Here is a 15,066-nt window from a genome sequence, read left to right on the forward strand (position 1 = left end):
CTCCAGCTCTTTCACAGCATTTTATTACACATAGAATTTTATTTGATGAGGATTTGCACTGCAGACAGGAGGAACTTCAGAGCAACACACTTTGCTCTCAGTGTACACACAAACTCTGTTAACTTGTAGCCTACCAAAACACAAATGTGTCTAATCAGAAATGATAAAACTGCTGGAATAGGAAAAATAGAAACTGATCTAAGCAAAACTGGGTCAGTAACAAGTCACAAGCCATACTCGTTGCTAATTACTTATCAAAACTATCTTATTGGGTCTGTCAAAGTAGCATGATGCCCATAACCATACACACTCTGCAACAACCCTGTTTGCTATGCCTGTGGCACTGACTGGGATGTCTATGGACAAGATGCAGCGGCAGCGCAGGCCATAGGAGTGACGCATTGCAGGTACAAACACACCAATCAGAGAGCGCGATTTCTTTCGGCTACGTCGGCGCCTCATCACAGTGTAGCAGAAAGTATTCATACGCTGTTATGTAGACCGCCAACCATACGCAATGTTATTGCTAATATTAAAGCCAAAACATACCCGACAGTCATTGATGGGTATTGCAGTTGTTTCTTAATCTTTCGGTCTCGCTAAGAATTTCTACGACCGTGTATAATTTTAATTTCGAAACTGACGAAAAGGGAAGTTGGCGGAGGGATATTGAAAAGAGGAGGGGTTTAGGATAGTCGTTAAAGGCGAGTCCAGTTGCCTCTCAGTCAGTGTATGCACAGAGACTGGGAGTCCATAGAGACTTTGTGTTGGCATTGGTTGATAAGGATTTTTTGTCGTGAACCGGCCGCTGCATCTACATCGAAATGGTAAGGAAAGCAGGATTCTACTTTCTCTCCAGTCTAGGGTTGGCCACGAGTCTTAAGCGGATGTCGTTTTAAACTATTCATGATTAATGTCCGTAAAACGTAACGTAACCAGTGCTCAAGCTTAAGCCAGCATAAATGCTGAGCTGTAACTACCGCAGTGCCGGCCGAACGAATGACAGCTAGATGCTGGGCTGTCAGACGGAGCTAACGTTGTTGAAAGCTGAGTTGTTCTGAATGAATTTAGCAACCCCCGTGTAATGTTACTGTCGTAACACTTAGACCCGCTCACCGCAGTTGCGTTTCCTGTATGTGGTGCTTTAGTACAAGCCCAACTTGATAATGCACGGTTCCCTATATGGCCACTATGGCCGATTTCTAAATGCGTTCGTTGTCCCAGTTTGTAACAGCAATAGTCGAAACGTAATGTTACTCCTGGCCAGCCGATGCTTTGCTTGTGATAGCTGTTGTGTTCGTCAGTCTTCGTTAAAAGTGTGCAGTCTTGGAGTCTAAGCTACGAAACGGTAGCTAGCTAACTTTAGCTCTTCGTAGCTAACATTTACCGCCAAATTTTAAGTCATTCTTTGTCTGTGGCAAAGTTTGCGTCATCGAACATTCAAATGTAGCAGAGTGTAATGTCTGTGGGGCAGCGGACCCCTGACTGAAGCCAGTCTTGTCTGAAGTTCAGTAACAACCTTGCAACCTATCAGCATAAAAATGCATTATGTATTGTGTGGTTCCTGAAATGGCTTTTGTGTCATTTTAATGCTATACAGAAACGTGGTTGCATTTTTTGGTAAGCTGTTACAAATTGGGATGGCCATTAGTGTTACCTAAAGATGGCAAGTAAATTCTGAATATTTTACTATGTTGCATGCTATTAATTACTTAATTTTTTTTTTCTTTTTTTTTTTTTACAGGCTGATCAGCTTACAGAAGAGCAGATTGCTGGTAAGACATCGCTGCACTGATCTTCTACTTTCCTCATATCCTGCAGTGTGGCCTGCATTATGGACCCTTGCATCCCTTGCAGTGGATTTATACTTTTGCCTTTTAAGGCATTCCACAGGGCACCCTTCTGGTCATAAAACAGGAATGAATGAAACAGCTGTTGCTTACTGGCTCTGGGACGTAGAAGGACTCCCTCATGGAAAACTTTGCATTTTCATGGTTGCCATGTAATAAATGATGTAATCTTCAAGGGCTGTGTATTCTAGTTAGGTGTTGGCCGTCGGCTTTTACATGCAGTGCATGTGTCCTTTGCCCTGGGTGTGTTCTCATCAGATGGAATGCCTGAAGAACACTATCAGCAGTAACCTGGGCTTACATTTATTGCTACCCTGTGCTGTAATGGAGGAACCTCTGCTATCAGTATTCTTGTTTACATGCTGAAATGCAACCATTTTAGCATGAAATGTAACCATTTTAGCATGAAATGTCTAAACTGGGACACTGTTGTAGTTTCCCGGATAATATCTTCTTGCATTTGCCTAGATTAATCTTAAGTCTCAGGTTTCACACTATGCCATACTTAGTGTTTGTCATGCTCCTGTCATCTAGTGAGTAAAGCTGTACTTGATGTTAAGATGTCCCAGTTTTGATTAATCAGCATGGTATGAATATACACAAATGTGCTGTTGTCTTGGGGAAAGTTGATAGAATGCTGTAGCTACAGCTCTACAGGGATGTGTGGGGCTCAGTTGCCTGCACTAGAGGGATTTTGACCTGTCTGATGTTTTCTGTGGAAGGTGCAGACCGCAGGCCTCTGCTCATAACAAAAAGGGTGTTGCCCTGTATATTTGACCCTGCAAATGGCAGGGTAGGTTGTAGTTTTAATGACGCTGACAAGCTGCTGCATGCCACTACACACTGCCCAGTGGCCTCATCACATTTGATGTGTGTCATCATTCCTCATTCCTCATGGCTTCACCAAACTACACAGGCTGTCATTCATTTATGATGTTGCCTGACTCTGCCCTGCTGCCTGGTCTTGTGGTCTCTGTCCTTGTTTAGCCAGAAACGACTGCAGTTGGAACTCAAAACAGAAGGGCTTGTCATTACAGTGTAGCTAGTTTATAGCTGAAACATGAGTGATGGAATACCCCTATTGCTACTTGAGCTAATTCAGCCCTTGCTTTAATGTTAATTGGCAGATTTAAGTTTAGCTGAAGAGTGTGTCATGCTGGGTAGGCTGGCAACATTTACATGTATTTTTAATGAATTTTTGGAGATTGAGCGTTCTGCAGTGTTTTACAACCACTGTCATACAATTTTCTTGTGCATATGCAGCTGTTGTTGTGATAACTTTTTTCTTTACTCAAGAAGGCCATCCTCTTCTCTTTTGCAACCAGAATTCAAGGAAGCATTTTCGCTTTTTGACAAGGATGGAGATGGCACCATCACCACCAAAGAGCTGGGAACAGTCATGCGCTCTCTGGGCCAGAACCCAACAGAGGCAGAGCTGCAGGATATGATCAATGAAGTAGACGCTGATGGTGAGAACCTAGTATGGCTTCAAACGTGACATGTAATGTCAATGTGCTGTGTGGCAATCCCTCATCGATGGTTGTTTCTCTCTTTTTTGTTGTCTTCAGGAAATGGGACGATAGACTTCCCTGAGTTCCTGACCATGATGGCCAGAAAGATGAAGGACACAGACAGCGAGGAAGAGATTAGAGAAGCATTCCGGGTCTTTGACAAGGTAAATTGTCTGCAATCCCACACATTTGCATGTCCATCAATTTGTGTCTTGTTTTTTTAATTTTTAATTTTGCTTACCAACTGATCTGATTTTAGGATGGCAATGGTTATATCAGTGCTGCTGAGCTGCGCCATGTGATGACAAACCTTGGTGAAAAGCTGACTGATGAGGAAGTGGATGAAATGATCAGGGAAGCAGATATTGATGGAGATGGACAGGTCAACTATGAAGGTTGGTAGATGTTTTTGTTTATGTTTTCAATCTGCTTGTTCTACCCATTGGATATTAATTTGCAACTTTTTTCCTCCCTTCCCTCCTGTAGAATTCGTACAAATGATGACGGCGAAGTGAAGGCCTTGTACAGATTTCGTATATAAATAATTTGCCTTTTTTTCTTTGTGTAATTTATCTGTAAAATCTTAATAGCCCTTTTGTCCCTACCCCTTCTGCTGTCCAAAGGAACTGCATGTAAACTGCATAGGCTCTTGTCCCCATGTCCCTTTCTTTTGCTGTCATGGTGTTTTGGAGTGACGGAACGGTCATACAACCAGATGCCTGTGGAGGCCCCTGGGAGCCGGAGAACTTCGAATCTTCCTGTCTTGTGTGCTCGGGGCCCCTCCACGCATGGCGACATTGGAAACCTGTCAGCTGGTTGTCACTTGGCAACACTGTTGGCATGGAAACAGTGTAGAGGAGTTAAAACTCTGCATGGACTACGGACAAAATATATATGGAAATCTCTCAGCATTGCACTACTGCAAAAAAAATGACACGGGTGTATCTCCTAGGTACTCGTACAAACTCTTTTGTATCTGCTGTTCTATATACCAGAAAACAACTAATCTTATGCTTTTAAATGTTTTACTCACAACTTTTTCTTTTTTTTTTCTTTTTTTTAATGACCTCTGGTCATGCCTCAAAAATTCATTCCAAGTTGTATATTTTTGTTTTCCAATAAAATTTACAATCTACCCGGATATGAAAATTGTCTTGTTTTCTCAGTTAATGGATCCTTGAGTTTGTATACCCTGTAATTATTCCCATTTTTGTATTGATGACAGGATGCTCCGTTTTTGATAGGATTTTTTTCCCTCTTGTTGCTCATGAAATGTTTACCATCTAAATTTAAAGTGTCTCCTGTTATTTTCCCCAAAGCACTGAGGAGCATCAGCCAATGCCTCTTAATGTTCAGATAAACTGAGATCAAATCTCTTGTCATTACAATGAAAGCACTGAGTGGGATCAAAGGCTTCTATTGTGAAGTGCTTAACAATGGTACTCAACAGTAGATGAGCCTTGTACTGTCCAGCTCCCATACTGACTATATGGGCCATGTGTTGTCTGCTACTGTTGGCACAGCACTATGTAGAAGCTGACTGCTTCATGTCTTACTTGGCATTTGCCCCCAATCACAAGGAGCAGGTGATTGAGTGTACATCAGAAACCAAGGTGTAAATAAGAGGTGTACCTGTTTTTTTTTTCTTTGAGTTTGGATTATTGAGTTTGTTACAGTAGCTTGCAGAGATACTAAGTTTGTTATTTTGATGAATGACAAAATAAAGCTCTATTGTGGACCTCTGCTCTGCCTCCTGTGTGGATTTTATGCTACTTGTAAATTAATTCCTTTATCTGTTGCTGACAGATTTGATTAACTTTTTTTTCTCTTTTAAATCTGCTCTTCTCTAAATTTTTATGTAGTGTAGTAGTTAGACCAGTACTCTGGTGGTGGCTTGAGCAGTACACAATGAACAGCTTCACATCATTTACAGTACACCTGGTTTTATTTTCCCCTCCCTAATATTCTGTGTAGCCAAATACGGTCCAATTAGGTATTTTACAGAGTCTGCACTTGAACAGAACAAAAAGGAACACCACGACCCACAGCAATTTCAGGTGTGAATGGATGACACAAGTGTCTCTTATCTTGTCAAAACCAATTATCACCCCCCCAAAAAGTAAGTGTCGTTGCAGTCTACTTATAAAAAAGCTGTTAATTAAGCTGCATATTAAATGCTAGTTCCAGCCCTCCCATGCATTCATGCATTGTCCATTCAGGATGAAACTGGTGAAAGGGACAGTATCACATCACAGCACAACATCACAATCACAACAACTTCTTTGCTGCTCGGTGCTTTCTGTGTGTGTGTGTGTGTGTGTGTGTACGGTATTTCTCTTTATGCACTCGTGAACATGGATTCTTGGTTCCCTCCAACCATGCATTTCATGAAGCCTAGCAATAAGGCTGAATTTGGCACATTTGCTTCCAGAGTGAAGTTCTGCTGCACCAAGAGAGGCTGTGTAATGCACTAGAGGTTTGATAAACCTTATCTAATATTATACATTTAAATATTACAAACAGAATACCACATAATGTCTAATGTGTTGTTCTTTGGTTAAAGATCGTTTTCTAAGTAACTGTAGACTTATAAGGAGGTCGTGGAAGGACATGAATGCCAGTGCCCTGGCCAGACCCAACCTCATCAGCTGTAGTGGCTCCAACTTAGCACCAAGTGAACTTCTTTGGTGCCTGAGGGGTCTTTCACCTAATCTCAAGAGCCCTCTCTGGTTTTTCTTCACTGATGTCAAAAAGGAGATAATAAGTCGCATGATTAAACTATTCCTAGAACTGCAGGTAGACTTCAACCAGCCCAGTGCTTAGGAACAGCCTGTCCACTTCCAGACACTGGAAGAGCGACTGCTGTAGCATCATAATGCCTACGTTTGATTGCTATATTCTAATCAATATCACACTTTCCCTCTAAATATCACATGATGCTATAGATAATGAGGACTAGCCTCCACCAGTGCTGGTTTGCCATTGTTTCTTACTCTATACCAAACTGGTAGTTGGGTCTAAATATAGCACTCCACCAGGCCAGCTTGTTGAAAAATTGATCAATAGTGGAAACGCTGCTATAGTAACAGCCAGTGTTTTAATGGTGGTCAGGTGTCACTGGATATCCAGCCAAGCAGATAGTGACTGACAATGGGTACAGCGCTGCATAGAGCCACATGGAAAAACAGAGCCGTGTCTGAAGTGGGTGACATGTCCAGGGGAGGTACGAGAACAGATAAGGTAAGGATCTACAGTGTCTTTAAGGTTTCCACAATTCTGTTGTTGAATAGTGAACCACGGGATGATACATGAGCTGCGTCAACACATTGTTGTCATAGCAATGTCATCATATCTGAAATAGTGTGTGCTGTCTGTGGCTTGTATCCTGTCCTTATCTACAGGCTGAAGACAAAGTGGACTTGTGTGGTCGGGGGAGCTGGTGGCTGGGAACTCTGAAAGTAGGTGTCATGCTGCAGTTTGATGTCTTGGTGTTATGTTCTGATCAGGCCCAAACACTTGGCACTGGTTTGTCAGCTTGGGGTGGCTCATCATGTGTAACTAGAACATCAGGGAGCTTCCAATAGCTTGAATTTCATTAAATGGAACAGATCCTCAGGAACACACCACTGAATTTGCCACGTGCATAGTGTTAAGTTACTGGCTTTTATTTATTTAGTATATTTTTGGGGGATTTTCCACCTTTAATGGACAGGAGAGTTGAGAGAGACAGGAAATGGGAGGTAATTCCAAACTTTTACACTTTCCACACCCTCACACGACAGTGCCCCAGACTCTAACTGCCTCAAAGTGCATTCACCTAATTAATGATCAATTTATCTTAATGTGATCCCAGCACTCAGCTCCATTGTTAATCAGCTGCCTTCTTCTTTCTAGTAATGTCGTCTATAGAGCAAACAGCAGGCTAACAATTTGATGTGTTTAGCATCGATTTACAGCGTATCACATTTATTATGTAATATATATAAGCTTCGAGGTTGGAGGTTAAGTATATAAAATCCAGGCTCAAGCCAGTGTTGCTGTTGTCTGACCTGTATTTGGCTCACACAGACCGTCATCCAGTGATTCCTGCAACATGCTTACGTTACAATAAACTGCATAATATATTCACATCTTCCCCAAACTTTTCACTTCTCTTCTCCTTCAAGGACACACCTGTTCCTGGTTACTATCACATTCGAGACTTCATTGAAGAAGCTGAAATGAACCCTGTGAGGAAGACTTATGGGTTTAAAGGTGTGGGCAGAAAACCCCAGACTCGGGGCATGGGTCATGGTGAAGTCCTGTTACCTGGAGCATATGGCTACACTGACTCCATCCAAGAGGTCCTGAAGCACCAGGCGTCCTACTCTTTTAAAAACTGCCCTCGACCTGACATCGTCACCCTCGGCATCAGAGACAAGGTGGTGATTCAGATGACTCCCTCCTACTGACAAACAGAACTGACATAATAAATAGTGTAACATATCGGGAAATACCCACTCCAACTTTTTTTAGTGACCCTGTGGAGTCTGGCCTCTTGTTGTGATATGAATCAACATTTCCATATGCAGACTGCATTTTGTAACTTAAAGGGATAGTTCAACATTTTGGCAAATTGGCCTATTGCCATAATCCCTATAGTCATAGCAGTAGGTTTGTTACCTTTATTTGTCGGTGCGTTATTTGTCGGAGTTGTTTTCGAGGCAAATGCAGAGACTGCTTGCCGGAAAACTGCCCCTGACAGGAACTGCATCAGCTGTTTTGCATGAATTTACCTCTAAAACAACTCTGTCTCGCAACGTTCCGTTATTATCTCATAGCGTGGTGAATGTGCAGGTCGCAACTTGTCCACCAGAGCGTTTTGGAGTTGTTGGATTGTGTATTTGATGGGGGAAACCAAGAAATCCCATTAGCCTCCGTAGCATAGCTCTGAGCCGTCCGCAGCTCGGCTTGGCTGTTCTAAAAATAGCTTACACCAACAATTAAAGGTAACGAACACTGCTATGACTATAGAGATTATGGCAATGGGCCAATTTGCCAAAATGTTGGACTGTCCCTTTAAGGGTATAATATGCTTCATGAGTATTTATTAATTGTTCTGTTTTAATAGTTTTTTTGACAGTGACATAGACATCTCCACAGTCCTTTTTTTAAAATGATAGTACTCTTCAAAATGAGCCTTCAGCAGAACTAAAGGAATGTGTTGAAATGTATTGGAAATAGAAAAACAAGCTCATGATGATATATACTGTACATTAACACCTCTTTATCTTCATTCCCTGTGCCAGGATATAAACACTTCACCATGTGACTACAATGTAACACCAAGACCAGTGGAGAAGATCCCCTGCAAGTAAGCTCTGGACAAACATCCTGTCTTCAGCTCTCACACAGAGAAGGCAAACCATGAATCAGGCCTTGATTGCTGAGCTCTTCCTCCTCATTCAGCTTCTCCTTCCCCCTCTCATCTTCCTCGCATGTCAAAGATGAAGGAACAGCCACCAACCTACCCTATCAGTTTCATTTTCACTACAGTACCTCTGATCATCGTTCACGGCCTTATTCCTTTCTCCCCTTCTCCCTCCCGCCCCGCAGGCATGTGATGTTTCGGTCGACTGTGCAGCGGATCAGCTTTCCACCTGTAAGTATCTGGTCACCAAAACTAGTTATTAGGGACCATTCAATCTTTCCACTGCCCACAAAAAGGCTTCATTACAATGCCCTTTCAATGGGTTTTGATTACAACCTCTGAGCTACTGTGTGTCTGGTATGTGAGCTAGTACATGAGCTAGTTATGACAACCACAAGGGTCAAGGAAAACTGATTCCTCAGGTTGATTCGACCCATTTGAGGGCCTGTTATGGTGCTGTACTGGCTGACCAGTCCGCTTTGGTTCATATTGCAGCGTCGCTGGCTTACCCACATGTCCATGCTGGTAGCTGATGGATATTTGAGCCATGCTGGCAGGTGCTGAGTGTTGACAAAGAAGGAAAGGCGCTAAGAAATCCCAAGGGGGTTATTACTGCAGAGGTGGGAGCAGTTTTCTGCTGTTAGTGGTGTCATGGTGACCCCCCGAGATAAATTTATTGTCAAAGGCTGTGAAGCCACACAAATCCCACAAGGAAGTTAAACTGAAATGGCAGATCATACAGACAGCTGACCACAGTGGATCAACATGAAGGGGTCTTTAAGGTTTAAACTGGAGACTCGTAGTGCAAGAGCCAAGTATTTGAGCCATCTCTGAGCATGGACTGTCAGTGGGAGAGTAGTAGAAACAACATATATATTCCTTTTTCTATGATTTCACATAATTTCTCCATCCTGGGGCCACTGTGTGTCCTAGATTTGCATGTTTTTTTGCAATATCAGCGGCTCGTGCTGCTTGGAAGGAACAAATCCTCCCTTGAGATTCAAGACAGCTTGAATTAAAATCATAATCCCATATATTTTCATATGAATAGATGTCCCACTGTATATTGCTCTAGCACTATGTGATTCAGCTTAGAACTACTGCATTAGATATTGAAACACCTGTTAGTTTTTTTTTTTTGTGATGCTGTAGCAGGGCTCTGTGATTGGCAAAGACGATTGGCTGATCTGGACAGAAATATCTCATCACCTCTTGAAGATTTCCATGAGAATCCATTGACACACATACATGGTCTGCAGAGGATGAACTGTAACCATCTGTGACCTGATATTTGACTGAACATTTATTCACATGGATTTCCATAACATTTATAACATACATTCATGACCCCCACTAAATGATGTGTGTTCTGGTGATCCCTTTTCATTTCATTTTGTATCTCATGTTTCATTTGTGCACTTTGTGTTTAGTGCTAGTTTGCAAATGTTTGACTCTACCCATAGAAATAGAATAGAAGCATGGTAAACATTTTAAATGGTAATCATGTTAATCTGTCTAATGTTAGTTTGTGATTGTGCATTATCACACTCCGATAAGTCTAGTATATTTTCCAAATCAAGAAACTAAAGAATTTCTCATATTAATTCTACTTATTTGATGTATTTGCAATGAAGGTTTCCTGTTTATTTAAGGAGCACTTTTTGGATCCACCTATTCATTACAGGTCAAAGTTTCAAAGTTTCAAAGATGTGCCACATTTCCTACATGCTGTGCCACTGTAGGAAAGTAGGCCAGGTGCTTTGGCTCAAAGACACTTACACACATCCATAAAAGAGTTTCACTGCTGTCCACTGCCTCTTGTGAAATACACTTGCATTAGCACCTCTGGGAGCATCAGCCAGGCGCATGGGAGGGGGGGGGCAGTTCATGTGCACTGGCAACGAACTTCCAATGGCATGTAATGATAGCAGCCGCTCCTCCAAGGAGAGGAGGTGAGGAAAAGACACCTCCCTGTCTTCCTCTGTCAGAATCAGAGACTGACAGCCTGAAAATGAAAGGCCACGCAGTGTGTTCAGGGACAGGGAGAAAGTTTTATGTCTGCAGAGGAGGGTGGAGGGGGTTGATGCTATTTCTGCATGGCATGCCGCTGGTGATGACCACTATGTGTGTTAGTAGGTAAGAGAAAAGGAGAAGTGAAAGGCAAGGAAAGAGAGAGAGATAGTGAGAGAGGGAGGGAGAGATATACTTTTGACAACCGTAACATATCTAATCAACAGACCTACTGGCAAAGACTATAAAGTCACAAGTCAAATGATATGTCGTAGGTCTTAAAAATATTGGTATGAGACTCTAAAATAGGTCTGGTGTGTACTGGGAGTGCATTGGTCAGATGACCAGAGCAGCATGGTATAACAATAGAGTTTTAATGAGTGCAGGTAAGAGGGTGTACAGTAGGCAAATCTACAGAAAAACTGTCCTCAGGGAAAGTTCACACAAGCAATCAGGAGTATTTGCCTTTACATAAAACCAAATTTCAAACATAGATACAACAACTTAAAAACAAAGCACAAACAATTTTGTATAAAGTGCTCTGGGACATGTAGCCTCACATGCACAGACGGAATTTCAAGCAATGTCATCATGGAGATACAGTATGTGCACAAATGATGGAGCGCTAATGAGAGAGCGTAAGGAGTGGGAAATGTTCATTCTCTCAAAAATAAAAGCTGCATATGAGGTGAGGTTGCAGAGTTACCGTTGGTTAGTTTTACACTGAAACTACAGGATTAGCACCCGTTTTATGGGCCGGCGTCGGGGTTAGGTTACTATGTGTTCAAGGCTGTTTATAGATGAGGCTCCATGATTGACACTGATCGTTTAGAGTTTCATTCTGGGCGTCTGTGTTAGCTGATCGTGGAACAGACTGCGGCCTTGGATGGAAAATGTGTCATGTTGTTGTGCGTTTTTGAAATGCTTTCATTCTAATGTTATTATTTATGTAACACCCACACAACGTATTGTACATTAGGTGTTAATCATTGTGTTCACTCTGTCCCTAATTTACAGCAAAGAATACCAAGATACATTATTTATATAAATTAACTTTAGTATTAATTGAATTGACGTTTTCACCCATCTCATTACATGGTTATGAGTATATATATGTTAGTATTACTCAAGAGTATTGCAGCTTAGGGCCAAGTCAGTAACAGCTCCTATCTCTGACCACCTCAGAAGGAAGGACCTGCTCCATGTGACTACAGTCCACAGACCAGACCTGAGAAAAGCATTACTTCCTGCTTCAAGTCCACTTTACCACGGCTCCACTATGTCCACCCAGTGAGTCCAGCACTTCACATTTATTGTATGTTTTCTCACATTTTAAAACAGTTAGTGATCATTTTGGTATAATAGACATCACATCATTAAAGTGGCTTCAGATATCTATCAGACACAGTCAATTTTGCACACCTCAATTTGCTTTAGATTGAAATGTCTTTTTCACAGAAGCAATATGGCCTTTTACTGCAAATTGCAGTCAGGTTTATCCTCTTTGTATGAATAATCCATGAGATGTGTTTTAAACCAGAGTATATCTGTGGCTGAATGAACTGAGTGGACATATAGAAAGGTATATGATAAGACAAGCAAGCCATGGATTTCAAGGAACTCTCTGTAGCCTTCTGCATTCAAATTTGGTATATAAAACATTTGTAAAGCTTTAAGTGTTCCCTGGAGCACAGTATCTGATAGAAATATGGAACCTCAACCCCAGTGGTCACGCTAACAGAGCTGCCCAAGTTCTATGCAAAGATGGGAAATGCTGGGGGGATGACCATCCATCAAACAGGCCTTTATGGTAGAGTGACCAGTGTCAGAGCCACTTTGTGTAACCGCTCTTGTAGCCTCAGAGACAATGAGGAAATACATGACAATCTATCTGGACAGATCACTGATCATCACCTTGTTAATCCAGGCAGGGATAGTTATTTTTATCAGAGTGAGTGCAAAAAAGTCAAGCGTCTGAAAACTGTCTGAAGCGACTATAATAACAGGATACAGAGAAAAAAAAAATCCTTACTGTATATAAGTGGAGGCTTATCTCAGACTGTTCTGTAAACACTATGTATTCCACAGAAGACCCCCGGACCAGGAGCCTATGAACCTTGCTGGAAGTTGGGTGACCGTCTGAACCCAGAGGTCATGGACCCCACATTTAGCCTCTTTTTCCGCAACATTCCCTAGCGTGGACTTTATTTCCCACAATGCCCTCTCCTCTCAACCTGCACAGACAGATCACATGTGACCCTGCTTGATCGATTAAAATGAAAAGTAAAAATCATGACTGCACAAAAGAAATAAACCACCTGGTCTCTCATTGCTTGACAAGTGTTCATCTGCATGTTAGTGAGGCATTTTATGGGCTGCCAACAACATAATCAGCTACATTAGCTGTGCTCAAATCCCTTTTGTGATGGCAGCCAGGGAAGCAGAATGATCTTATCTGCAACAAAGGATACTTCATTCCACTTAACTACATGCTCCCAGTATTGCTCTCTCCCTTCATTTCTCCTCTCGCCTGCTCTCGTTCCTCTCCCCCTCTCTGTTGGCAGTCAGGTTGCTTCGCCTTCCTACTATCTCTGCCCTGCAACGCACTCAGGAGGAGGAATGCTGCTCAGCCATGCATCACATGCACATAGCTTAGTGTGGCATTCTGCACCCTCAGATAACACATTCAGTATTAGGGGCCAAAGCAGTGGCACACAATAAAACAGCTATTCTTATCACTACCCACTCTGCATACTCACTCTTTCTCTTGATGAACTCAACAAACATGGGCAATAATGTCAGGACACAGGGAACAGGGGGCAACAGGAGTGTGGAGCATAATGGTGGTGTAGTTAACAACACAACAGGGAAAAGGTGCAATGATAAAAAACAAAACAGACACATTGCAAATCTGTTATGTGTGTGTTCCAGGACCATGTTTGTTTATCTGCTACTTATTCAGGGAAGGCTTTTGCTGAGCATGTATTCACTTTGTCAGCACTGATTCATATTCATAGGGTTCAATATTCAAAGAGTGGCAGAATTTTGTGCCACACCCAGTTGGACATTTGTTAAGGGAGTATGGAGTTATATTCATCCACCTAGATTTAGCTTTCAGATCCAAGGAAGAAAAGATGTACAACAGTAATTAAAGCCCACTGGATTGGGCTTTATTTTAGTGCATGAATAATCACCCATAGCAACTAATTACACAGTACAGGGCTGTTAACTAACAGTAATAAAGCAGGAAATTGGTCATGGCTATGATAGAGGATCTGAACTAATTTTTGTGTGCTTTTGAATTTATAAAATTTGCTAACATGATCAGATGTCAGTGTCCCTGCTGATCAAGAAATATAATCATCAACAACAACAGATTTAATGCTCCTTTACATTTGGAAAGAACAAGTAGCACAGTGTGCACAGTCAAGAACCGATAACTGTAGTCTGGCGCCGCCTGTACAAATATAAACTGGAAAGTATTTTATCACTCCTGGCAGACTGCAAACATCTGTAACCAGATGAGGAGGCAACCTTCTGCTGGCAGGTTCAAAAATGATTTTCTAGTTTTCTCCCCACAGGTTGGAGATGGGATGTGTGGAGTCTACACAGTACTGGGAAAGACTCAGATTCAGATCCAGGCTGCTGTTTTGAGGTGGTAGCTTTGATAAAAGAGTTGATCCTATCCAACATCTCCAACTACCTCCATCGGTTGGTTAAAGGGATACGCCAACTTTTTTTTTTCGTATCTTGCCTCACTCCCGAGTCCATGACCAGCAGATAGACACCATCCTTTCGACTGTGCGTGCAGTAACAAGGGAGATACAGGCAGAGCTGGCGCACCGCTAATTAGCTTAGCTCAAACGCTGGAAGTGCATGGGTAGTGTTAGCCTGCCTCCACCTAAAGTCATCAGAGAAACTCTTCAGCAACTCTAAACGGTCCGGTGTGCTTGTTGTGACTCACGTTATGTTACGTTATCTATTTTTAGACTAATATTAGCAGATAATGTAATTTTCGGAAAGAAATACACACAAAACTAGACTGCAGGGTGCATGCGCAAACCACCGCCAACATGCTTGTAAGTAGGTCAACAAAACAAAGCCTCTGTTTACGAGTAGAAGAACGATTGCTAGATAGAAGAGAGGAGTTTCTCTGATGACTTTAGGTGGAGGCAGGCTAACATTACCTATGCACTTCCAGCGTTTGAGCTAAGCTAATTAGCGGTGCGCCAGCTCTGCCCGTATCTCCCTTGTTACTGCACGCACAGTCGAAAGGATGGTGTCT

The 15,066-nt window shown here is 42.1% G+C and overlaps 2 protein-coding genes across 2 annotated transcripts; both read left to right on the forward strand.

The window, feature by feature from the left end:
* Positions 1–727: 727 nt before the first annotated feature.
* On the forward strand, positions 728–4,502 carry calm2a (calmodulin 2a (phosphorylase kinase, delta)). Its single transcript, XM_085800832.1, has 6 exons — positions 728–827; positions 1,745–1,775; positions 3,176–3,319; positions 3,419–3,525; positions 3,621–3,756; positions 3,848–4,502. Exons 1-6 carry the CDS (start codon positions 825–827, stop codon positions 3,874–3,876), a joined length of 450 nt encoding a protein of 149 aa, XP_085656958.1. The 5' UTR covers positions 728–824; the 3' UTR covers positions 3,877–4,502.
* Positions 4,503–6,440: 1,938 nt separating this feature from the next.
* On the forward strand, positions 6,441–13,168 carry stpg4 (sperm-tail PG-rich repeat containing 4). The gene is made up of 7 exons (XM_085799037.1): positions 6,441–6,601; positions 6,763–6,819; positions 7,528–7,782; positions 8,650–8,714; positions 8,957–9,002; positions 11,967–12,071; positions 12,870–13,168. Exons 1-7 carry the CDS (start codon positions 6,512–6,514, stop codon positions 12,975–12,977), a joined length of 726 nt encoding a protein of 241 aa, XP_085655163.1. The 5' UTR covers positions 6,441–6,511; the 3' UTR covers positions 12,978–13,168.
* The last annotated feature ends 1,898 nt before the right edge of the window (positions 13,169–15,066 follow it).

The sequence above is a fragment of the Trachurus japonicus genome, chromosome 15 (assembly GCF_045865225.1).
Source record: "Trachurus japonicus isolate A0001 chromosome 15, Traja_1.0".
Classification (NCBI taxonomy): Eukaryota; Metazoa; Chordata; class Actinopteri; order Carangiformes; family Carangidae; genus Trachurus; species Trachurus japonicus.